The sequence below is a fragment of the Thunnus maccoyii genome, chromosome 7 (genome assembly GCF_910596095.1).
Source record: "Thunnus maccoyii chromosome 7, fThuMac1.1, whole genome shotgun sequence".
Classification (NCBI taxonomy): Eukaryota; Metazoa; Chordata; class Actinopteri; order Scombriformes; family Scombridae; genus Thunnus; species Thunnus maccoyii.
The window spans coordinates 14,856,611-14,880,106 of record NC_056539.1 but is presented as its reverse complement, the minus strand read 5'-3'; the positions used below and the strand labels follow the sequence as shown (position 1 = coordinate 14,880,106).

Here is a 23,496-nt window from a genome sequence, read left to right as displayed (position 1 = left end):
ACAGCGTTAATTAGTCACTTTTGGCCTTTGAAAAATCACATCAGTTCAATAGCTATATTTGACTTTGAGGGAAATCACATTGGTTTAATATAATATAGCTAAGTTTGATTTCTAGGAAAATTACACTGGTTAAATGTGATTGTGATATTTTCTGTATTAAATATTTAATTCCAACAAACACAATAAAATACAGCTATATTAATCTAGTTATTTTAGGTGGAAATTTGCCACATGATGAATGAAACTGTTGACAGTAGAGACAAAGTTGTGTCGAGACCCATATGGCACGCTAAACAGAAACAGATAGGTGTGTCCACATTGAAAAGTATCAGACTTGGAAAGTGAAATAATATTTTCCTGCTCTGCCTCTCTGTGTGAATCTCTGCGTGAATCGCTGTTGATCTGTCAAAGCGTAGCTCCTTTTCTTGACTCCCAGGACTCCCCTGGCCACAAGCTTGCCAGAGGCTACGTTCAAAGCTCCCTACACACACTCACAGTTTCCAAATGGGTATGAATTATTTGACACATGATGGAGGTGAATCAGCGGTGATGGATTGTGTAGAAGGAGCTTGAATTCAGCTGCACTGATCACATAATAAAAGGAGAGCATACTACACTATATCTAATTTGTTTGTGTTATCTAAGGAGTTGCAACAAATGTACAAACTTATTGATCTTATTGGTGTTTTTCTGCTCTGTCATGATTGTTTGAACTTTGGCTTTGGTATAAATGATTATTAGGGTTCTGCTAAGTGTGTCTGGAGATAAATGCTGTGTGATGAAATGAGCCCAAGAAGAATTCCTCCAAGGAGACAACAAAGTATATCTTATTTTATATTATCTAACTGCAGTAAAAGCAGCATAACTTTTCTTTTCTTGGATTAAATGAAATTGTGGCCGACAGAGCTGCAAGAAATCTGCAGCTCCTATTTCAGGCCTGTTATACAGGCAGTGTTTTGGTTTGAGAGACCAAAAACAAAACGTGAGTGAACTCCTTAAGTAACAATCCTTACTGATTTGCATATAAAGCTGCCTGACCCTCTGCGGTTGGGCTGAAATATTATCAACAGATTAATGGATATTAGAGCTTCATTAATATGTTTTGAGAATGTTCAGTATCTGCTTTAACACTTGATATGATGAATATCTTTGTGGGAGCCAAAGTCATAAACTTTCAGTCAACTTACAACTGATTGTGTGTCATAAAACATTTTAATTCTATAGTAGCAGAAAGTAAGTAATGTTTGTTGACCCAAATATACAAAGTAAAGCAACTGCAGAGAAAAAAACTTTTCTGAACATCAGCTACGTCTCTCAGGTCTGGTGAGAGACTATGTGTATGTTGTGTTATTGTCGTGCAGCAGGAAGTTGGAGATGTATGTGGGAATTGTGGTGGTAGGAGGTTGTTCCTGCTTGTTTCTATGACATTGTCTCATACGCAGCTTTTGATTGGCTAAACTGAGGGGCGTGAGAGCAGACCACCACAATGACATGTGATTAGGGAGCAATGAACCTTTGGTACTCACAAACACACACACACACACATACATAGGATGTACACACCACTCCTAGACGTCTTAGTGCGGATTGGTGACTGCATTCCATAGCATGATCGCCATGGTGACATCTCACGTGAGCAACACACAAACACACACCCTCGCACAGACACACATTGTGGCAATGACATTGTTGTGACTTTTCTGTCCCATATGACCGCCACAAAGAATGAGCAGAGCATTAAATGTGGATAATGTTTGACCTCGAGAAACAGATTCCCTCAAACTCAGTATCTCCGTAACCCACTTCCGCCAGTTTATTAGAGGTCTTGGGTAATACAAGGCTTTTAGCCATGAAACCATAAACTCAAAGACCCTGATGCCCCCGCAGCTACAGCAGGGTGCACTATACACACACACACACACACACACACACACACACACACATGTGGACACGCACAACCCCCATCAATCACTTGGGACTCCTCCTCTAACCTCTCTAAGTTGTGTGTTCATACGTCATTGGGAGATGGGGGGTTGGGGCCCTGAAGGTCTCGTGCCACTGAAGCTTTCACACCAGTAAAATTCCTTCTTCTCCTGAGACTAATTGAGGAGCAGATAGTAATTTTCCACACAAAGTGTTTGGTGTGGCTGAAGTTTTTTAGGTTGCTGCCTGGAGTGCAGGAGTGTTGTTGTCCTTTCAGGAGTTCTTGAAATACCAGTGAAGCCACAAATATAAATGCTTATAATGCTGATTCATAATTAAGCTATTATTCTCATGGCATGTTAGTACAATGTAGAGCATCAACAGACTGCTATCAAGTTACATGATTATGAAGATATTGTACAATGACTTAAATGTCTTAAAATTAAGCCAACTGACACCTTAAAAATACAGTGTTTCCATACTTTCAAAGCAGTCTGTCGGTACAACAATGTAATAAAACCTTGTAAAGTTTATACCCCAACTCATTGCAGGAATGTCAGATCACATCTTTTAATGAGTTTATACATGTTGAAGTCGAAAGGTCAACTTAAAATGAGCAGACATCAAGATGTAACATGATTTAAGGCCTGATTATAAACTCTGTTTAGGCCTTGATGACTGATTATTAAAATTATGGAGAGTCTGGACTATAGTAGGTTGCAAAGCACAGGTCACTATTAACAGCTGCGTAAGAGTTGTAAGAGTTAAATCTTCCAACAGAAGCTATAATCAGTCAGAGACAGCACAATTATTACCAACATGTTTGATTTTTATGACTGCAATTAGTATGTGATCCTGTAGTTTCAGCTCTTCTCATGCTTCCCTACATGGCTACATAAAGAACTACAAACCAGAACATCAAATCATGGGAGCGCAGACAAACAAACTCTCCAGTTGCCCTCTTTGTTGACGGAGAAAGATTGTGGAGGGGCGTCCATAGTGCATCATTAATCTGAAGTGATCTGTCTGAGCTTCATTGTTTGTGCTGACACCGCAACTAATCCTGTCACACTTTCTCAACCTTGTGATGGAACCATAATGTTGAAAATTTAAAGTCCCCTTCCTCATTTTAACAAGATAATTGAACTTGTGAAATTGTGGATTGAAATTTGTGGTAAAACCATATCAGACACAAATTATTATTCAAAACAGAGTATTTTTATATGTCTTCAAACATGTCTGGAGGGGGTCTTTAAGGAATGCAGTTTGGTGCCACAACAGGCTTTGTTGCACAAGTCTCATTGCATTGCTTTTCTTCTTCCTCCTCCTGGTCCATGTTTCCTATCAGTGACATTAACAAGATACATTTTGATGACATGATGAATTTATGATATAGCAGAAGCAGATAGGGGAAGCAAAACACTATCTGTCGAACTTATTTTATTCATCTCCACAGATTAATGAATCATCTAAGACTAAACTAATAAAATATTTTGGCCAAACTGCCATCGTAAATGTCTGTTTTTTACAGTGGTACTTCCTGGTTAAACAATGATTATGATGGACATTTTGGCCACATTTACTTTTGTTTCCACTTCTAAGGAAGCGATTTGATCAAAGCAATAGGGATTTGTTTGTCTTAGCATTCCTGTTTCTTGCCCCAGTGTGCTCCGTTGTGAAATAACCGCCAGACTAAAAGTCAGCAAGTAAAATTTTATTATAACTGATGGCAATGACACGCAAAAAAACAAAATAAAAGACCCAAGTTGAATAACTTGTCAAGCATTCCAGACAGATTCTGCCCTTTCTTTTGTTTGCAGCAATGAAAAATCCCAATATAGTTAATGACTCTAGTTCAGATTTACAATGTGAAGGTCATTGAACTCTGGGAGAGAGCAGTGATTCAGCGGATGCAGTTAAGGTATTTACAGTACTTTTGACTTCCAGGTGTAGAGCTACTGTAGTTTTCTGAGAACTTGCCAGTGTTATTAGGGGTCAAAGTGTTTTTTGCTGTGTCTATTTTTGTTGTTATTATATTAGGTTTATAGGTATTAGGGCACTCGGATTCCCCCTGCATGTTTATCCAAGTAAAGACTTCCTTTTTACTATTGTTTGCTCATATTAAACTATGTGAATGAGAATGTTTGCGTGCTGGAAAAGGTGCCTCAGTGCAAGTGTAACCTTTTGTCAAGGATGTGAATCAACAATGTATGGGCAAATATTTCTTGAAGCAGGTGTTACTGCGTGTGTGTTTTTCAGTATATGTGCATGTTTCCTCCTGATGGCGAGAGTGTGCATAAGGTGCAAGCGATCCGGAGGATTGTTTGTTTCCCCCTGTGTTTATCCAGTGAGCTAATAATAGGTGTCTTTCATTACGGCTCCTTTCTGTGGCGAAGACGAGAAGGAGGAGGGGATGAAATCGCAACCCTTCTTCTGCTCACGCTGCCAAAATCCACAGAGCAGGCCTTTCAATGTAATGCTCTTTCTAGGAAACGCAGCTCCTTGAATAGCCCATCAGGGGGGCCATTTTAGGTCAAAAGCAGGGATTGCTGGAGGAATGCATCCAGAATTTTTGATTAACGTGGCTGGGGGGAAACTTGCCTGGCAGTTTGTGTGTTATAAATTAAACAGCTCTCTTTTTCCTTTTAGCTGCAAGGAATACAGTTCACAATGACAATGCCTCTTGTGTTTTTATCTAGGCTTTGAAATCTCACCTCATTTCTGGTCAAACCTATAATGTGATATTGAATACTGAGGGGTAAAATAGTCTCAGGTTACCTTATTGTCACGGGAAGCTACCTTGAAGGATGTGTGGCACTCTTGCCTTTGCTCCTAATTTTTTACAGTACCCTCATTGTTCCTACAAAAGTAGAGATAGGGGGCACTTCTGTTTTTGTTTTCCAACCTCTAACTGTCCTTCACCATTCCCGGACGTCACACTAACGCTCACTGTGTAACAAAAACATGTTGGTGCAGGATCCAGATGCCCGCAACTGGTTCCCACAGTACTCAATGACACTGTGAACTCAGATTTCTCTGAAACGTGTGCCAAATATCTTTAACAGACATGCACCTCACAGGCCTTACCCCCCAAAACGGTGGTGCTGCTGATTGCATTGTGTAAGAGGCATTACATAAAACTCATGTGACTGCATGGGAAGTGCTGAGAACTCCAACCTGAGCCACACATGGGCACAAAGGCACAGGATGGACACATGGAAATGACTCCCATGGTGTTTGATTGAGCTAAATTTGGTGAGGAATGCTGAGAAAATGATGGTGGATAAGGAAGAGCATGGATAGGGATGCTGTTCTATTGGGAATTGTTCAATTTAATGAACTCAGAATAGGAGTACAAGAGGTCAGCATCCTTCCAGGTTCAGTATTTAGTTGTTTTGTGCAGAACTGACCTCAAGGCACCTTGAAATGTCAGTTGATTTTGTTGAACTTCCTGATGTCAAGTTTTACTACTTTACTGTAATCATGAGCAGGCTCGCTGAAGAACCATATCATAGGTGCTCAGTTTGACCAATAGGATTGGTTTCTGCACAGCTAGTCCTCTGGCTGGCCAGCTGAAAGATGATGTCACAACCCAACCATCCATCCATGTGAATGTGGACAGCTGTTTGTAATTGTGGGGATGGGTTTCGGGGACATTACATAAACCTAAAGTCGAAGGAGACCATTGGAGGTCAGATGGGTCTGTAGGCTTTGATGTGAAATGTGAAGAGCTCAGCAGGTCTGCACCTCCCCAGCCTGGGCCTCAGAGGTCGATAACGCTTCAGTAAGCAAAACATTGTTGGTTTAAGGTATATCCAGTAGCACAAGGTCAGTTATGCAACCAATTGACAAGAAGGTATGTTTTCATTAGGTCTGCAGTTCCTTTCTGTTGGGTCTGTGCATTATCAATACTATTATTGCAGGTGGAATTAAAAGCAATCATCACACATTTATGAGTTGTCAACTTTTCATTCACCTGCTGGATGTTTGTCTTCTCATCTCTGTTCTCCAGGTAACTGGGGAGGAATATGTTCACAGCACACCACCTTGCGCGATGGCCGAACCTCCACCCTAAACACGGGCCTGGTCACCATTCAGAACTATGGACAGTTTCTGCCCCCTCGACACGTCCAGCTGACCTTCGCTCATGAACTCGGCCACAGCCTGGGATCTCCGGTCAGTCGCCATCCTCAACAAAAGTCTACACTGAGGATTCAAAATACTCATATAAAGATAAACAGAAAGTCTTCAAGACTGACTCAGTCCACTTTTGGTCATTCAATCAATCCAAATACTCATGAGTGCAGCGAATATTGCACATTTTCTATCCCATGACATGCCACTATATTATGAAACAAAAAAAAAAAAAAAAACAGGCGACAACACTTGATTAAACTGTATGTACGTAAATCTAAAACAATGCTAAAAACAATTTTATATGTGTTTTAGAGCTCAGTGCACAATGAAGAGTCTGTTCTAGTTTTGAATAGTCTTGTATTGACATAATATCAGTGGTAGTGTAATAGCATCTGTACAAAAGCCAAACTTTTTTCTTTTGTGAATTTTACATGTTGCTGCAGGTCTATGAATTTACTGTCCCTCTTTCACAGCAGACATTTTGATGGTCCAAAGCAGAAAATTCACAGGTGTATTTAATAACATTAACGATGGCTGCATTGCAAAGTGTGGTATTTTGCATGTCTGTTTAGTGGACTATCTCACTAGGCTCTCAAACTGAATGGAGTCATCGTTAATGTTATTAGTTACACCTGTAATTTTCCTTCTTTGACACGTCAATCTGTCTGCTGTGAAGTCTCCACTAAGCAGACTCTTTATTTAGATTTGTGCTTGAGTTAGACTTGTGTTACAAAGCATTTCACATATCTGTCTGCCAGTTTTATCCTGAATTCCTTTCTGAGTGCTTCTGTCACCAGGATTGCACTATAACAACACACAGCTTATGTATACACACAAATGCATGTGCCTTACTACATGTGTGATGAACACCTGCGACCTTTCTCCCACTGCCCGAAATGTCAGCGCTCCTCAGTCATTCTCACCCTGCCCTCTGTTATTCACACGTCCATGGACCAAAAGGTTCCTCTGAGGCGCTCCGGAGCAGATTAGTTCTGCTATGTCAGTTTCTCTCTTTTTATAATTTAAACTACCTTTAGTTCTCCTGCTGCGGCCGGGTATCCTGGCTCCTGTGACAGGCATGTCTCATTATTTCCAGGCCGGACATGGTGGGAGAAGCTCATGAAGAGATCTGAGCGCAGCCTTCACCTGAGATTTGTGGCAGGCATGCTGTAGGAAACGGGTGGGCTGTGATGCAGAAGTGAATGCTGGGTAAAGAGCTGCTTTGGCCTTTCGCCTACTTCCCTTGAAACCATGCAGCCATACAATGGCTTTTAAAACTGCATTAAATGGTTTTGTTTGATGCTCAAGTGAAAGATTAATTTAAATACAGTAAATATAAACTACTACTAGAAAATACTACTCAGCCTGTAAAAACAGTTTATATAATGTCTTCTTTACAAAGTTTTAAAAAAATATTCAAATGATGTTATCAGGATTCTCTCAGTTTGGACTTAGAACTTTATTTTCTTGTAAATGATAACATCATATCACTCAATAACATCATAAATGCTGTTATTCATGTACAATTCTTAAGAAACTGCACCCTCATCCGTTCAGCTGTCACATGCAATACAGCCAACTCCAGCATTGCAGATATTGACAGATATAGTGAACACTATAAAACTTCGCACTCATTATATCAGTCAAACTAATCAAGGACAGATGCAGAAACAACCACAACAAAACATATTCTCTCCGCATGTGTCCATGTTCGTGTGAAATCTACACCACGGTCTCCTAATTCACCAGTAATTTGACATCCAGAGAACACGAGTTCCAGAAAATGCCTCACAAATACATCTGTGACCAAAATAGGAGGAGCTCTCTGTTCGGTCCGCAGTGTCCCGCATGTGGAACACAACATTCCTCTGCTGTTCCAGGGCCATCAGATTCAAGGGGAATCTGTGCTTCAATGACACATTTTTAATTTCAAAATATAACAAAGATAACATAAAAGTTAGAGAATCTGCTGTTAAAGGCTCTTTCACTGTCCAAGGATATCAGTAATACAACAGTTCAGTGTGTGAGATAACTTACAGTACAACAGGCTACTGAGACCCGCAATAAAGGGAGTTAATTCCCCAGTCTGTGATGAGGATGAAAACAAACTGTTCAGTGTGGGTTGTTTCCTCCCGTTGTTTGTGCCTGCAGCTGAATAGAAATGTCCGAATAACTGCTTATTCCATTTACTCAAAGTGATAGACCTGTAACCTATCAAGAAAAACACAAACTTTTAGTAATTTCTGGTGTTTTGTCTGTGTCACAGCACGATGAGGGCTCCAACTGCGGGAACCTTGGTTCCAACACTGGTAAAGGCAGGTACCTGATGTTTCCTCACGCCACCGATGAGGTGCGTGAAAACAACGATAAATTCTCATCCTGCAGCATCAAACACATCAGCGAGATCCTCACGCTGAAGAAGGATGACTGCTTTGTGGGTGAGGGAGAAAAGATACAACAACACTGAGTCATGTAGAGTTGGGGGACAAAAATGTTTACATGGTGCATTAGCCAGCATAAATATTGTGTCTTGAGGATATTTGCTCGTGTTTGTTTATCTGCCAGTCAGTGATCAGCCCATATGTGGGAACCAGATTGTAGAGGAAGGTGAGGAGTGCGACGTCGGTCACAACGACACAGACCTCTGCTGCTACAGCGCTAAAGAGCCCACAGGAGTCCAGTGTCACCTCAAGCCTGGAAAAGTCTGCAGGTACTGTACACACAAACATACATAAGTAGCACAAACATTCCCATTTTTAATTTAGGTAAATCAGGAGACTTTTGGATAAGATCTATACTTGTTCTAACATTTATATTGGCACTGCTATTTCTCCTTTTCATTACTTTTAATTGAAACCACACACCACATTGTCATAAAACCTTCATCTAAAGTATTTCATCTATGTTGTATCTTCTAGGTGCATCTCTGTTTTGTTCACATTTGGTTTCAATGTGTATCTGTCAACTTGACTGTATGATGTCTTTTCACTCATCCATCTGTCAGTCCGAGTCAGGGCCTGTGCTGCGGTCAGGACTGTGGATTTAAGCCGGCGGGTCAGACCTGCGATGAGGAGACAGACTGCCAGAGAGAAAGTGTTTGTTCAGGCCTCTCTCCGCTCTGCCCCGAGCCAAGTCCTAAAGAAAACCTCACCGTCTGCAGTCAGGGCACTCGAGTCTGCCTCAACGGGGTGAGACGGCCGCATCCACCACACCACAGTGTGACTCAATATGCATCAATTCCTTCGCCTGACAACAAGCTAAAATGTGGAAGTGTGCAGCAATGTTGCAAAGCTAGTCTTGAAAAAAAAGTTTAGCTTTATTGAGTTTCAAAGTTCAATCTTGACTTTGAAAACAACTGTTGAATAAACTGTCCAGTTAGCTGCTCTGGAGCTCTCAATCATGTTACACGATCTTGACTTTAAGTCATCTAACAAAGTTTTCTTGTCTGAAGTTTTGGAAACAGTTTAGATAGATTTTAGACGATCCGCTTTATCTGTAAATACACCCACCATTACAGCACAGCATCACTAGGAAAGGTTTTGATAGGAGCCACGAGACCGCAGCGCACATTTCCATAAAAAATTCATCTTGACTGCATAGCCTCCATCATTAATCTGATGATGTATCGTCTTCTCAGATGGAGAGGAGAGGAATTTATTCCAGATGTGCATGTTGCTTCACCATTTGTTCAGATTATATTACCCTCCCAGAGTTGCTAACCTCTAATGACCTGATCCAGAAACATGGAATACAATAACTGGAAAGGATGTTTGGGCGGATGTGGGAATGTAACAAGAAAAGGGATCCAAAAATTATTTTTTTCATCATAATGCTAAAATTAGACACAAGTTTCGCTTACAATGAACACTTCCTTATTTATTTATGGGCTAAAATCGTTCTTAGCATCAAATGAACAGAAAACAGGAAGACTGACTCCTCTCGAAACATAAACAGATAGTCAAAACCTAATTTTGGCTTTGTTCTTCAAAACATTATTTATTTTAGCCATGTGTGAAGCAACTGACCCACATTACAAAGTGTTGGCCAAAGATTAAAGTGTCTAGATTTTGTTCACAAAGTCTGAGTGAATAATAAACAATATGCTTTGTCCATGTTTAGCTGCAAAAAACAGAGATGTCGGATGTGCTGTGCAATTTGTTGGTGAAATGCAAAATATTCAAACACAGATATAATCTTAGGAAACATAAGGAAAACATCGCCTGTCTTTAAAGTCATCAAATACTTCTCTTTGGAGCCTTGGACAATTTAAGAACTGTATCTTTCCTAACTTATTTGGTCAGCTTGTATTGAAAAAGGATCTGTTGAAACCTTTTTTCTAAGATCTTGGATGGATCTTAAACCTCAGCTCTACTTTCAATCTTCCATAACTTCAGGCTTAACCCATACCAGGGCTGTTCAGACTTTACTAAAGTATAATTGATCATAATTTGAGGAGGTGCACATGACCACCATTGTACTAGATGCCTAATTTACATAACATACAGAAAATCCAGCCGACAGTCTACTGATATACATAAAAGATAGGTTTATAGGTTTATAGGTTCAAGTCTGTCCTAAAATGAACATTTGAACCCAAATGAGCATTGAAAGAGGCTTTGCTTGCTGTAATCACTCTTCCTGTTCATACTAAATTAATTAAATTTAAATGCAATTAAAAAATTCCTTCATAACATGTTTTCAGTATGGGGGGGTCAAGTGATGAAGGACAAAATCCACAGTCCTCCTACTGTGCAAAAATGTATTTAAATGTTTATCTGAAGCTTATATGAGGCTTCAGCCATCTGAGTTAATCAAATTAAGTGGATATCTTCCAAAGCTACAGTCTGTTTAGTATCAAATTTCCTCTTCTTCTCCTCTCTTGCTGAGCTGCGGTGGCCAATAGTAACAAAAAGAGGGAAACTGGTATTAAAAAGGCTGTAACTCTGGAAGATATCCACTTGATTTGACTCATTCAGATTGCTTAAGCTTCGTATTATTTTCAGATAAACATCTGAAAAGTTTTTCTCACAAAACAAGGACTGTAGAATTTGTTCCCCATCAGTGTCACTGAAAGTAAATTATGGAGGGATCTCTTAATGGCCAGTATGACCAGGAGGAATGATTACAGTCAGCTTAACTGTTTTGTCCTTATGGGCACCTGATTATTATTTTAATATAGACTTGAAAACCAAGACATGAAATGCATTTTAATCCCCTTTGTTCAGACTTTCCTTTCTATTCTCATCTTGTAAATTCTTCATTCAAACTCATCAGTGTCTCCGGTTCTGTCTGCAGGTCTGTGCCGAGTCTGTGTGCGTGAAGCACAGCCTGCAGCAGTGTGACTGTCCAGGAGACTCGTTGAGAGAGAAATGCCACATGTGCTGCCAGCAGCCTGGTAACCACATGCCCATGTGTCCTCTACTACTGAGGAATGTGTTTACATTTTGTGTCCCAATACATCTACACTGTGTCAATTTGTACTGAGGTAACCATCGTACATCGTTGTTTTCCATTAGACAACCTCAAAACCAACTCATCTGACATGATGACATGTTTTGGTGGCCAAGGTGAAATTTCACTTGTTGTGTAGCAATTTAAAGCTACCATGTGTTGAATTTTCAGGTGACAGTAACTATTTTCTCAAATTATACTGAGTACAAGTTTTTGTTTGTAAAAAAAACTGGTGGGCGCCAAAGCCGATAATCTTCTAATTCTATACACGTTAGCTTCAAACAGTTGGCTATATCATATGTATTCTGGTATATATATATTTTCTCTGTATCATTGACAGATAAGCCTGACACATGTGCCAGCACCACCTCCTCAGTGCTGTCCCGTCACTTCAAGAGACAGGCGTTGGCCCTGGTGGGCGGGGCTCCATGCTCGGGGAACCGAGGCTACTGCGACAAATTCCACGTATGTCGCCTGCTGGATGCAGACGGCCCCATCGCCAGACTGAAGAACTCCTTCCTCAAACTGGATGACTTTGATGACCTGGCAGAGTGGATGAAGGTGAATGATGATGATTAGTTTGATTAACGCTCAACAACACAACTCCAAGAAAATGGAGGGTTTCACAATAAAGGGGAAGAACGGTTAATGTAGCTCTCATGAGCCAAAATCAGACTAGTCTACTAAAAGTTTGTTAAAGGAGTAAAATTACATAAAATTTTACTCATACTGTAATCATACGGAAGCTGCAGACAGTACTGTTATAGTTACAGTATAATGTTAATGGTGCAGCAGAAAATCAGGGTTTATTGTAGTGAATTTGGTTTATTGGATAGCTGTGTGAATTAATTTCTTTGATGGCTGTGATTCTCTTCACTCAAAACAAGAAAATTCCTGTCCAAACTGAAGTCGGTTATTGAACTAAAGCTGATTCCAAACTTTAAAGGCACCCTGTCAAGGTTTTGACCACTAGAGGTGCTGTAGAATAGTAACTAACAATTTTTCATTGTTGATTAATCAATTCATGGTATTGGTCTATAAAAAAATCAAAAAGCTGTGAAAAATGCCCCTCACAAGTTCCTCGAGTCCAAAGTGATGTCATCAAATATCTTATTTTGTCCGGTCAGCAGTCCAAAGCTATTAAAGATATTCAATTTACTATAATGTAAGATGAGGAAAAGCAGCAAATTCTCAAAATTGAGAATCTGAGAACAACTTAAATGATGAATCGATTATCAAATTATTTGCTTTATTTTCTGTCAAATGACTGATCTGTTAATTAATCAACCAATCATTGCAACTCCACTATAAAGAATGAATGTTTTGATGAGCAGGTCCCTGTGTAGTTCAAATACTGTACTGTCCCGTACAAAAGACGAGAACAGCTGCACCTAAAAGGGAACAATGTGCCAATAAATGCATTCAACATGTTTGTGAGGCCTGAAGAATACACAATGAAGATGTAAACAAATCTGTGTTTGTTTACAGTGAAAGCTCCACATTGTATGTCTAATCAGTGTTTGCACTGTCAAACCCCTTTGTTATAAAGTTAGGAGATTCAGTATTTTTCTTTCTTTTAGTGTTAGTGTGTCATTTGTGGCATCGTAAAATAACGTCAATGCTTTAGGATGACGGTTGTTGTGAGATGATGAGTTAATTTGACTGATGTACACAAAAATCAACTTTGCAGATTTGAGCCTAAAGTTGCTCTACTGACTCAAATGACTTGACAAATGGTTTTCTGTCTGTTTGTGCAAGCAAGAGGTTCCCCTATTTCTATTATGTGGTTGAAAAATGATCATCAACTATTTATTCTATGGCTGAAGATGTCGTCTTTTTCAAGGACCAGCAGATGTTTGCCTGAGGTTGCGTCCTCGGCTCAGCTCAGTGTGTTTGTTAAATTTCCTGTCTTGATGTTCAGCTGTCTTCAACATTTCAGTGCGAGCTGGCTTTGAGGTTTAGTTTCTCATGACAGCATGGCGAATCAGGAATGCCAATTTGGGTTTAAGAGCTCGTCATAGATCAGCCCCCCCTTCATTGTGTTGTTTCGCCATACCTGGGTTGCTGACTCATTTTGCAATCATGGAAAATCAGGAAAAACCTGGCAATTTGTTGGAGTGAACAGCTGAAAATTATACCATTTTCAGTTTATTTAGTCAGGAATGACATGGATTTGTATAGTGGCGGGCCTTTCTCGAGAAATATGTAGTTAGTTAGAGATATAGTGACCTCAAAGATTCATGGAAACTGTGATTTCTATGTAATAATCACTGCAAAAACTGATTTTCAGTATGACTCTAGGATTCCTTCATTGGCTTCATAAATAATATACTGTACAATATTATATACCTGCTCTGTTTTGGGCTTAAAGAGCTTTTTTCTGAAACACTGTAAAGCAGAACTTTGCTGAAGAAGTTCAACCAAGAATATGACACCAGATGCACAACATCAACTTATTTACACTGATAATAAAAGGCAAAATGAACTTGTTGCACAGGTTACAGCATATACTGTATGTGGGTGTAGTTTGTGAGTTGATAGAAATAACTGTACATGCAAACAAAGCTTTGACATTTTGAATTTTAGTATATGTAGGTCAATATTTAGTTAGTCTTGTCCTACTACTTGTCCTTCTCTTGTCCTCATGTGTAACCACAGGACTTTCAGCTGCTCTTTGATGCCGTTCCTTACTGAAAACTCTTTCAAACTGAAGTGACAATATGTTAAAATGTCACTGGTTGCATTTCTTAATAATTATAATTTGGGATATAATGCTGTTTTGAATAATTGTTGTATTTTTTGACTACACTTCTGCCGTCACCCCAAAAACAAAAGCTGCTTAATAATGATCAAAGCACTGATGGTAACAACACATTTCTTACTTTACCTGAGTTGGAATGGTGCTTAAAAACACTTTTCTAAATAATTTGATGCAAGCCTGTTCAAGAAATACAGTCAACGGTCATCCAAACTCACATGATATCCCTTCAGTTTAACAGAAATCATATTCAAATGACTTCAGTTGTGCATTTGTTCATTTATTCTGCACAGGCTCACTGGTGGATCATCCTGCTGGCCATCCTGACACTGTCTGGAGTGATGGGCTGCACCGTCTGCCTCTGTGGCCGCAAACTGGACACCAGCGACTTAGAGTGATCTGTCTGACTTTTCATCCTCACCTCTGGGAAAACAAATATCATCATGATGATGCACAATTTAATTCCCGTTAATTTATCAGGGATTTTGAAGCGTCAAGGCCACATTGAACAGATTCTTTTTTTTTTTTTTTTTTAACTTTGTTCTACTTTCAGAGTTTATGCTTTGCAGGACCCGCTCAATGCCTTGCACGCCAATTCGTTAACTGATACCTTTGTATGTCATTATGCATCTGCCATTTCTTGTGTGGCTCGTCTGTTCACACAACAAGTGGTGATGCATGTGTTGTGGAAAAAGCTGCTGTTGTTCTCAGCTGTCCATCAGCCCCTTCAGAGGGGCCACATACTGAAGCACTTCATCTACTTTACGATGGTTTGTTGTTTCTGGCTGCAGCATCCTCGTTGTATTTGAACTTGAGGGCTAATTTCAGCTTTGATGAACATCCAGGTTTCCATCATACAGAGACTGTATTGATTTTGAAGACATCACAGGCGAAGGAGGAGGCGACAAATGGAAATTAGTGGTTACCTAAACATGACCTTTGACTCTGCTGCTGTCACTTCCATGTTTACAAAGGAAGAAATGCTTACGATTAAGTTAATAAAGTGATAACATACATGTTTGTCACCTCAAAATGACCATGATTTATATGTCAGAACCAAAAGTCATATTTTGTGATGGATATAAAGCTGGTTGTGTATCCTGATTCAGTCTCTTGGGTCACCTTGACACAATCAGCGAATGGTGTCACAACTGCAAGGACATTAAGAAATCACATAGATTATTTGGGGTAATTTAACCACTTTTATATCAAAAACAGACATGAGCGAGTTTAAATTGTTAATATTGTTTGGATCAAACACATTTTTTGCTTTGATAATATATAAAAAACAGGAATAAGCAGCCTTGAGCTGTTAAATATATGACTGATAATGACGAAATGTTTCATGATTGAGTGACAAAAAAACAAAGTTTATCCTCGTTTTTCATGGTCACAGCCATAAAACAAATTTCAGGCTCAGGATGACCTCTCAGATGGCAGATTTGGTTTATTAGAGAATTTACACAGTAGAGTGATATTATTTACAAATATATACAGAGGATTATAGAAATGCACAGTTTACAGATTCAATCAATCCAGAAGTAAAAATACAGAGACAAAAAAAGTGTTCCATACTACAAAATCTATCATCATATGCTTTATGGTATTTACAATAAATCTACTGTACAAGTAACTTTAACGTTTAGCAATCTCTTCCCCCGTCTTCAGTGCAAAAGTAAAGCATCTCCACTTTCTTTTAAGGTGGAAATTAATTCACAATGATTAGAGTACCGATCTCTAAAGAGCCATGGGTTAGATATTGCTCACAGAAACAGAAATTTAATTATGAATAGTAGAGCATTAATTGAAATTTAAAAAGTCACACGCACAGAAGAAATCACAGTTTCACAATACAGTGGCAACACTGATATTAACTGTGCCTTCCACCTCACACTGATCATCCAGGACCTCATACACTTTAATCAATAGATCCATGGTATACAAAATGTCTTTGAGTTTGAGGTAACAGCTTCAAAGTAACACGTCATTATGCAGAGGTGTAGCTGTAAAGATGCTGCAGAGATGCTCATTATGAAAGCAGCAGCTCTTGCATATGTTTCAGTAAAAGTCACGAAAGTTCTTACAGTAAGAATAATAAAGCAGGTGGAAAACGGCACCAAAGGTTAAGACAAGTTTAATTTGCGACAGCCTGCTGCTGGCAACTGTTTACAGTAAGGCACACTGATACAGGTCCCACAGTCACGTGTGTCGTGCTGAGAGCCACAGTGGTGAATGCTCTGTTGGGTTAATAGTCAGATAATACTGTGCATCAAGTTAAATAAACTGTACCCTATTGCATAGAACACGTTAATATGTAAAAATCCCCCTCTCTTTGAGAAGTGGCACGGTAACAACAGTCTACAGGATGCCATGGACACAAAGAGTACATTATTTTTCACAGTGGTTGTTTAAATATGACACTTTGTACACAATCTGACATCACTACCTCCAGAACTATTACGTTATATCCTCTCAGTATGGCAAGTTTGAGTGTTTCCATCTCTTTGGACACTAAAGAATTTACTTTCATTTTGTACAACAATGACATTACAGTTATATGTCATAAAAACAACTCTTTACAAAATATTATACAGTAATTTACATACATATTGCTTTAAATAACAGACATACTTCTGTGGATATATACAAGGTGGTGAAGGTTTTTTTGTAATTTGAGAAATAAAATAAGTTACAGGTGTATAAATTATTTACTAAGTGCTGAAATGGACAGACGGGTGTTCAACTGTGGGATCGTTTCCTCAGGGTCAGTGGTTCTCCAGAGTTACTCTACAGACAAAGACAACGTTTATTTTCATTTAAAAGCCTTAACAGAAGTTATGTTAATAGTAAAAAGGGGAAGTGCAGAAGCTAACTTACCTTTTTGGGGTTCGTTTTGCGGTCGTCCTCCACGCATCCTTACATTTAACAAATGTGACCTCCTGTGTTAAATTCTGAGTATCAGGGTCTTTCACGCAGAACACCACCCTGTGAGAGAAATCAAATGACCATTGATCTATATGCAGTAGCTTCATCAACAGCAAGATATAGGTAATATGTTCAAATTATTACAAGAAATAATGCTAAAAATGTGTTATTTGTCTAATGTCAATAAGTCATTTTCACACTATGAAACGACTTACTTTTGCTGGGTCTCGCCGGCTCGGATACGAATTTTGTGAACCTCCATGTTAGCGCTGTCAGAGTCCCCGGACCACCAAGAAGAAACCATCTTCAACATGTTGGAAGCTGACCAGCCGTTTGCCTCCTCCCATTTAAACTTCAACATCAAGAGTTCTCCGATATCCTTCTCCGTCACCAGCAGGAATGAATGTGTCTTATTTGTCGCTATTTTCTCCTTTCTGCCAGACACAAATTACATCAGTTCTTTACTCGTAGCCAGAAATAATGTTTTATTTAGCAAGCCTTGTAAACTCTGCACCATAAACTGTGATATAACCACAGGAAGCAAAGAGGATACTTTGCCATGTCTGTGGTTAGATCACTGTTTATGGCTTCTGCCTCATGCTGTTTTCTTTGACTACTGTGCACCCGTTCCAAAACAACTCATGTAATTCGCAAGATGCAAGTCATGCTGCTGTAATTCTCTTTTATAAAGGATTTAAAATGGCCCACTCACAGTTTAAGCTCCAGGTTTTCAGCTTCTCCTTTGGTTCCGTACAGTGAGACGGTCAGCGAGGGCTCCATCTCTGAACGGTTCACCTTACTGGAGAAGTGGATCTTCAGCTGATAGTGGTAAACTGTGAGAGTGAGCAACAATCAGCATCATTTGGGAAACTTTAAATATGTATAATCGCTACTGTAGTGAAACCATTACAATTCAGATTTAGTTGTTTTAGCAAAACTAAGCCGGGGGACTGCAAGTGGTCAGAGTTTTGCAGTCAAAGCCACCAGAAATTGAAACACTGCTGATGTCAGAAAATCTTAAATTTCTTTTTTAAAAACGTCTTAAAACAGTTTTATAATGAAGCTTTTTAAGGATGAAATCATAAAGCTTGTTTTTATATTATTAAACAATAATAATTTATACAATTATACAATATCATTAAATTATCAGACCCTGTGTAAATAAAAAATCTCCCATCAACTTAAAAAATGTTTTTCATGGGACCACTGACCTCTGAAAGGCATGGAGGCTCGTGTCTTGGTGTACATCTGAATGTTGCGTGCCTTGCGGACCTTGCTGATGTCATAGCCCACTGTGTTGCAGCGGCTTTTGCGGCAGCTGAGGCACATGCCGCGGTTGAACATGTCGCTGCTGCCGCACCGGTACGCCTTCGCCGCTTCCTGCTCGTTCAGCAGAGAGTCGATGAACAGGTGGACCGAACGCTCATGTTCACATTTCACTGCATCAGTGATGGCTGAGGAAGAAACAGGGAAGGATATTTAATATGTGCTGCTTATAATTGAAATGCACTGAAACTGATTGAAACTGAAGGACACTGAGAAATTAAAAGGCCGATTGGCCTCACTCTGGATAAAATGTCTTTACCTGTCAGCCAAGAAGTCTAATATTGTGTCTGACCTTCTACAAAGACTTTCTTCAGCCATGTTTGGAGCCCTCTGTTTACTTTCAGACTAGTGTGAATGGGGTCATTGTGCAGCTCACACTAACAATGTTCACTGCTGAGACAGATTAATGACAAGCAGCAAGTAGCTGCAGTATTGAGTGGGGCTGCTGGACTGTGTGCTCTGTGTGTGTGGACTAATATCAGACACATGATTGTTTGATGGTAGATTATATTGGCTTTACTTTAGGTATCAAATATGTGGCAGAAATGCATTATTACGTAAAAACCAAAATCAAACTTTGAGGCTGTTTTAACTGCCTAAAAACTTTAAAAAGGAAAAAAAGCTCTACAATCTGCTGGGGATGGATGATATGGAAAAAAACTTGTATCATAGTATCTAAAAGAGAAAAAAAACTCCCAATATTACAGTACTGTATGTCACAATAACTGTTTAGTTACAGAAATTTTTAGTAGGCGCTTTGTTGTGTTAGTTTAAACACAAAAACATGACAAACTAATAATACATTATTTTGCACGAGTTGTAGTTATTCTCACCAAATATCCCAAAATTAGCGATCTTCTCCAGGGCCCCCCTGAGATTGCAGCCTGGCTGGAAGCTGCCTCCGTTGGGGTAAATGTCTATGTGGCCCACAGGCTGCTGGATCCCGATGCTGAGACCCAAAGAGCCCCGTGTGAAGGTGTGCAGGACGTCTACAAAGTGAGCGTCGTCTGGGGAGAGGCGCCTGTGGGCGTGCTCACCCTCAAAGTCTGGGCCAGCTGGGTCCAGACCTGCAGGCAGAGACAGGGAGTGTCAACAATAAATTGACCAATAAAGTCATTGACCTATTTATACAACAAATTAAATGGATGATTTTTAGAAACATCAACTACTTAATGTCATGTATCTTAACCTGTTATTCTTCCGACTTTATTGGTTGCATGGCTGCCAGCAAATCCCGCCACGTGAGCCCCAAGGCTGTAGCCAATCAGGTGGATGTTATCAAGAGGCATGTTGGTCGTTTCCTATCAAAAGCACATTAATGAAAATATGATTAATGAAAGAATTGTGACAAATAATCCCTGTCATTAACAAACTAATCAGAACATTACTACAGTTTTTATATTAGCAACAAACGATTTTGCTCCAGAAGATGTGCAGAGGAGAGTATCCTGACACATCCAGGTACAAATGTGAAAACAGGAGTTACCAATAAATAATTTATTAATTATTGGTTGTTGGTGGTGGTTTGTTAAAGTGGAAAATAATGCTTTATGATTGACTTTCTATAGGTTTGTTGGCTTATTGTTGAATGGAAAAACACATGATCACATGTTTCTACATCTTTTTGGCACCAATGTACTTGCGTCAAAGGGATCATTCACTTTAATATGTGCTCAAAATTTGGGAATCCAAAAAAGATTGTGAAGGGTGTAACATTTTGGAACATTTTGGACTCCCACTGACCTCGATCCAGTCAATGAAGTGAGCGATCTCCTGTCCCACTGCCTTGGTGTTCTGGGCTGCGACCACATAGTGGTTCTGGGCCGAGTTGAGCCAGTCCACCACGATGACGTTGGCTGTCTGCTCTCTCTCATATAGCGCTGATACCAGCTTAGCAACCCAGCTTTCGTACATACCGCTCAACTGTTGAAACAACCAAAAAACATAACTTATAATGTGCCACAACATGGCATTAAGGGCATTAGTCAAGTCTAAGCCACCTCCAGATCATCTTCACTTCACATTATTTGCCAATTACAACATGTTGTTGCTTGTTGAGAAAGGTAGTTATGTGAATTTGGCGAGACGTCATGGCAGCACAATTTGGTGAAATAGTGCAACACAAGCAGTCACAGGTGTTTCTTCTAAACCAAAACAAAGGTATGTGAATGGAGTCCTCAGGGAGGTTTAAAAGCAGGGACAAGTCACAGCAGGCTGAGGCATCTCACTCACCGTCCAGCCGTGGATTACTAGGAAGGTTTTGGAGGTACTGTTGAAGGTGCAGGCTGCCAGGGAGTCAGGTTTGCCAGGAATGATGTAGCACAGGTCATCATCGGGATGGGATGGTTTGCGGAGAGAGAACTTGGCAACAGTTTGATTGCTGTCATCCTTGTGGTCAAACAGGTCTTTCAGAGGGTCGAGGAAGTTACCTGACAGGGAAGAAGTTTAATAAATTAACAGTTTTTCTTGACCAAAAATTTAGCATTTATTAAAAAAGAAGAGAGCAAGGGAAGAAAGATTCCTCTGTCTAGCTGGTGTTTTTTTCAGATGTGTAAATCTGATCTAAGATTCTGGCTATGAAGGCCGAGACGCCTGACTAGCTAACTGAGTGACTGGCCCCAATAAACTCTGGCCCCTCAGGGGCCCCACAGTAAATGAGCTTCCACCTTAGACTAGATGAGGGTTACTGGAGTTCACTTTGTCAGTCTGAGCTCCATAGAAACCACCAAGAGTTTTTCCCAGCTTTGTTCCTGCCATCTCACCGACTATAATCTGCCCAAGTTTCAGTGGTCCTGACACAGTCAGCTGACTCAACCCGACTGGGGGTTGTGCTGGTTTTTCAGAGTTGGGGGTGGGGTGGTGGATGAACCTCACACACAGACATTTACATTGGGAGGTGACTGGATCAGTTATAGTAAACATAAATGATCATAATTGCACTTGAATAACGCCATTCCTGTTGAGATCTTAGTAGCCTGTATCTGTCACTTTCCCCCTAATGTGCAGTGTTGGCTCTCTGAGCAACAAGTATGTTCGTCTTGTCTTTCATATGCATGTAGTTAGTAGAAGTTGAGCATTTGCCAAAAGGCACAAAGACAAGTTTAGTCATAGACACGTGATATGTGTCTGTCGTTTAAAGCGTTTATGTTATTCTCAGAGTCCAAACTACACACACCCGCAAGAATTAGACACACATTTCCTTCAAGCGAAGCTTCTTTACGCCCGATACGCCCAAACCTTTCAGTCCAGCACAAAAGTCTGTTGATATGTGTCTGAGAGTAAATGTGAATAAGGTTGAACTGGCAACTCACCAAAAATAGAATCGGTGAGCTCTTCTTCCAAAGACGTCACATACTGCACAGCTGCATTCAACACCAGAAAGTAAAGAAACCGAACTTGCCACGCTTTCATTTCTTTTACAGCTTACTCCTTTTAGAGAAAATACCTTTAACAGTTTATTAAACCAATCTGACACCGCAGCAGAGAAGTGATTGTATTCCTATTCCTTCCTTCCTTCCTTCCTACGAGTAAGTCCCGTGCGTCCTGTGGCGCGCAGAGCGCTGATATCTGAACCACCTTGAACTGGCCGCTTCTTAAATAGCACCTCCGACAACCCATTGGCTGCTGACCCCAGGGCGGGGAATGGAAAAATATGTGTAAAGTAAATCATTAGACTGCTTTATGAGGAGAGCTTTAAGCCAACACTGTCTGGCAGCATGGTTTCTCATTAAAAACCAGTTTTTGACTTTTTAAATGTTCTTTTTACAGTGAGTAGACCTCGTAATAGACCCAACATGAGGAACGAATTACTGCATGTTGGGCTGATTGCATAATCATATGCTGAATTGAGTGATTGGTTAACTGATGATTGATTAATTATTTTATCTTTTAATGGCATTTCACATTTTTAAATTTAAAAATATGCTTTTAAACTGCAAACAGGTCTGCATGTTGTAACCTTATGTTAATTTTTTTAAGTGTCTTCCAAAGAAAAAGGTAATAATATATTTTTTTAAATTTATATGCCACATTTTATACAAAAAAAAACATGTAATACATTGTTCAATCTTCACAAAGATGAATAATACTCTAATAATAAAATGACAGATGAAAGAAATAGAAACATTCACAGGATTCTTAAAAAAGAGATGACAGATAAGAGAGATATCTAACAGTAAATATCAGATGAAGTGCAGTATATTCACTGATGAACTTTGAGGTTTTATCTGTTGTCAGTATTTATTTACAGTCTGCTCAATGCAGGCTGAGAAGCAGGTCGTGTGTGTTTTGGGAGAAGACCTGGACTGTTTTGTACAGTAGCAGACAAACTGAGAGTACAGTGTCACCGGTCACCTACATGGCTGGCTTTCTCCTCCATTCCAGGACGAGGACAGCTTGGCTGAACACAAGGGGCCTCTTAAGGACATTTGGGGGCCCCGTTTTCTCGGATCTCCTGTTGTCATGGCATCAGAGAGCAGAAAGGAGAGAGAGAAAGCACAGAGGAGACACACACCTGCTTCAAGCTGTTTTATTCTTTGCTTGTTGAACCCTTTGAGGGTCAATCTCTTTCTTTAATTTTACAGAAGCACTAATTATACATTATAGGTTATTAAGGCAAGGTAATGTAATTTTGTTTATATAGCACATTTCAGTAAAGGTAAACACAATATGCTTTACATTAAGGTGCATACAGAAACAGATATGATTAGAATAAATAAAATATAACATACAAAACTGACAACCACCCACCATCCAAACCACAAACCACCCAACCATCCCACAGACATACTCACGCATAATGGTAATAATAAGCCTGAGAGTACAAACAGTTTTCAATTAATTTTGAATGTGGCAGTTTGTTCCAGACAACATGACCAAAGTAGCTAAAAGTTTCCTTCACCAGATCTGGATCTTATTCTAAGTACAGTTATGAAACCACCACCTGATGACCTGAGATGATCGTAGTCAGTGAGCCA

At 39.7% G+C, this 23,496-nt stretch overlaps 2 protein-coding genes across 4 annotated transcripts in view; one reads left to right on the top strand and one right to left on the bottom strand.

The window, feature by feature from the left end:
* si:ch1073-396h14.1 (disintegrin and metalloproteinase domain-containing protein 10) overlaps nt 1–15,285 on the top strand; it is a 35,722-nt gene extending 20,437 nt beyond the window's left edge. For all 3 annotated transcript variants that reach the window (XM_042415645.1, XM_042415644.1, XM_042415643.1), the window contains 7 exons: nt 5,936–6,099; nt 8,327–8,498; nt 8,626–8,770; nt 9,065–9,248; nt 11,356–11,455; nt 11,852–12,072; nt 14,563–15,285. In XM_042415645.1, the coding sequence (XP_042271579.1) occupies nt 5,936–6,099; nt 8,327–8,498; nt 8,626–8,770; nt 9,065–9,248; nt 11,356–11,455; nt 11,852–12,072; nt 14,563–14,667 (1,091 nt within the window). In that variant the 3' untranslated portion in view covers nt 14,668–15,285. The remainder of the gene's footprint in view (nt 1–5,935; nt 6,100–8,326; nt 8,499–8,625; nt 8,771–9,064; nt 9,249–11,355; nt 11,456–11,851; nt 12,073–14,562) is intronic.
* Nucleotides 15,286–15,698: 413 nt separating this feature from the next.
* Nucleotides 15,699–22,101, bottom strand: LOC121901059 (lipoprotein lipase). Its single transcript, XM_042417699.1, has 10 exons — nt 21,832–22,101; nt 20,753–20,949; nt 20,264–20,443; nt 19,710–19,821; nt 19,354–19,587; nt 18,406–18,648; nt 17,907–18,027; nt 17,410–17,628; nt 17,147–17,254; nt 15,699–17,056 (listed from the first exon to the last, which is right to left on the bottom strand). The coding sequence occupies exons 1-10, from the start codon at nt 21,929–21,931 to the stop codon at nt 17,035–17,037; spliced, it is 1,536 nt and encodes a 511-aa protein (XP_042273633.1). The 5' UTR covers nt 21,932–22,101; the 3' UTR covers nt 15,699–17,034.
* Between the last annotated feature and the right edge of the window lie 1,395 nt (nt 22,102–23,496).

Bases quoted from the DNA above. Each gene is read 5' to 3' on its own strand.
- LOC121901059 (XM_042417699.1), bottom strand. From the start codon at position 21,931: ATGAAAGCGTGGCAAGTTCGGTTTCTTTACTTTCTGGTGTTGAATGCA. The intron at 19,822-20,263 runs GTCAGTGGGAGT...TGCTTTTGATAG, and splicing joins ACTTCATTGACTGGATCGAG to GAAACGACCAACATGCCTCT. The intron at 17,255-17,409 runs GTAAGTCGTTTC...TTTCTCTCACAG, and splicing joins GCCGGCGAGACCCAGCAAAA to GGTGGTGTTCTGCGTGAAAG.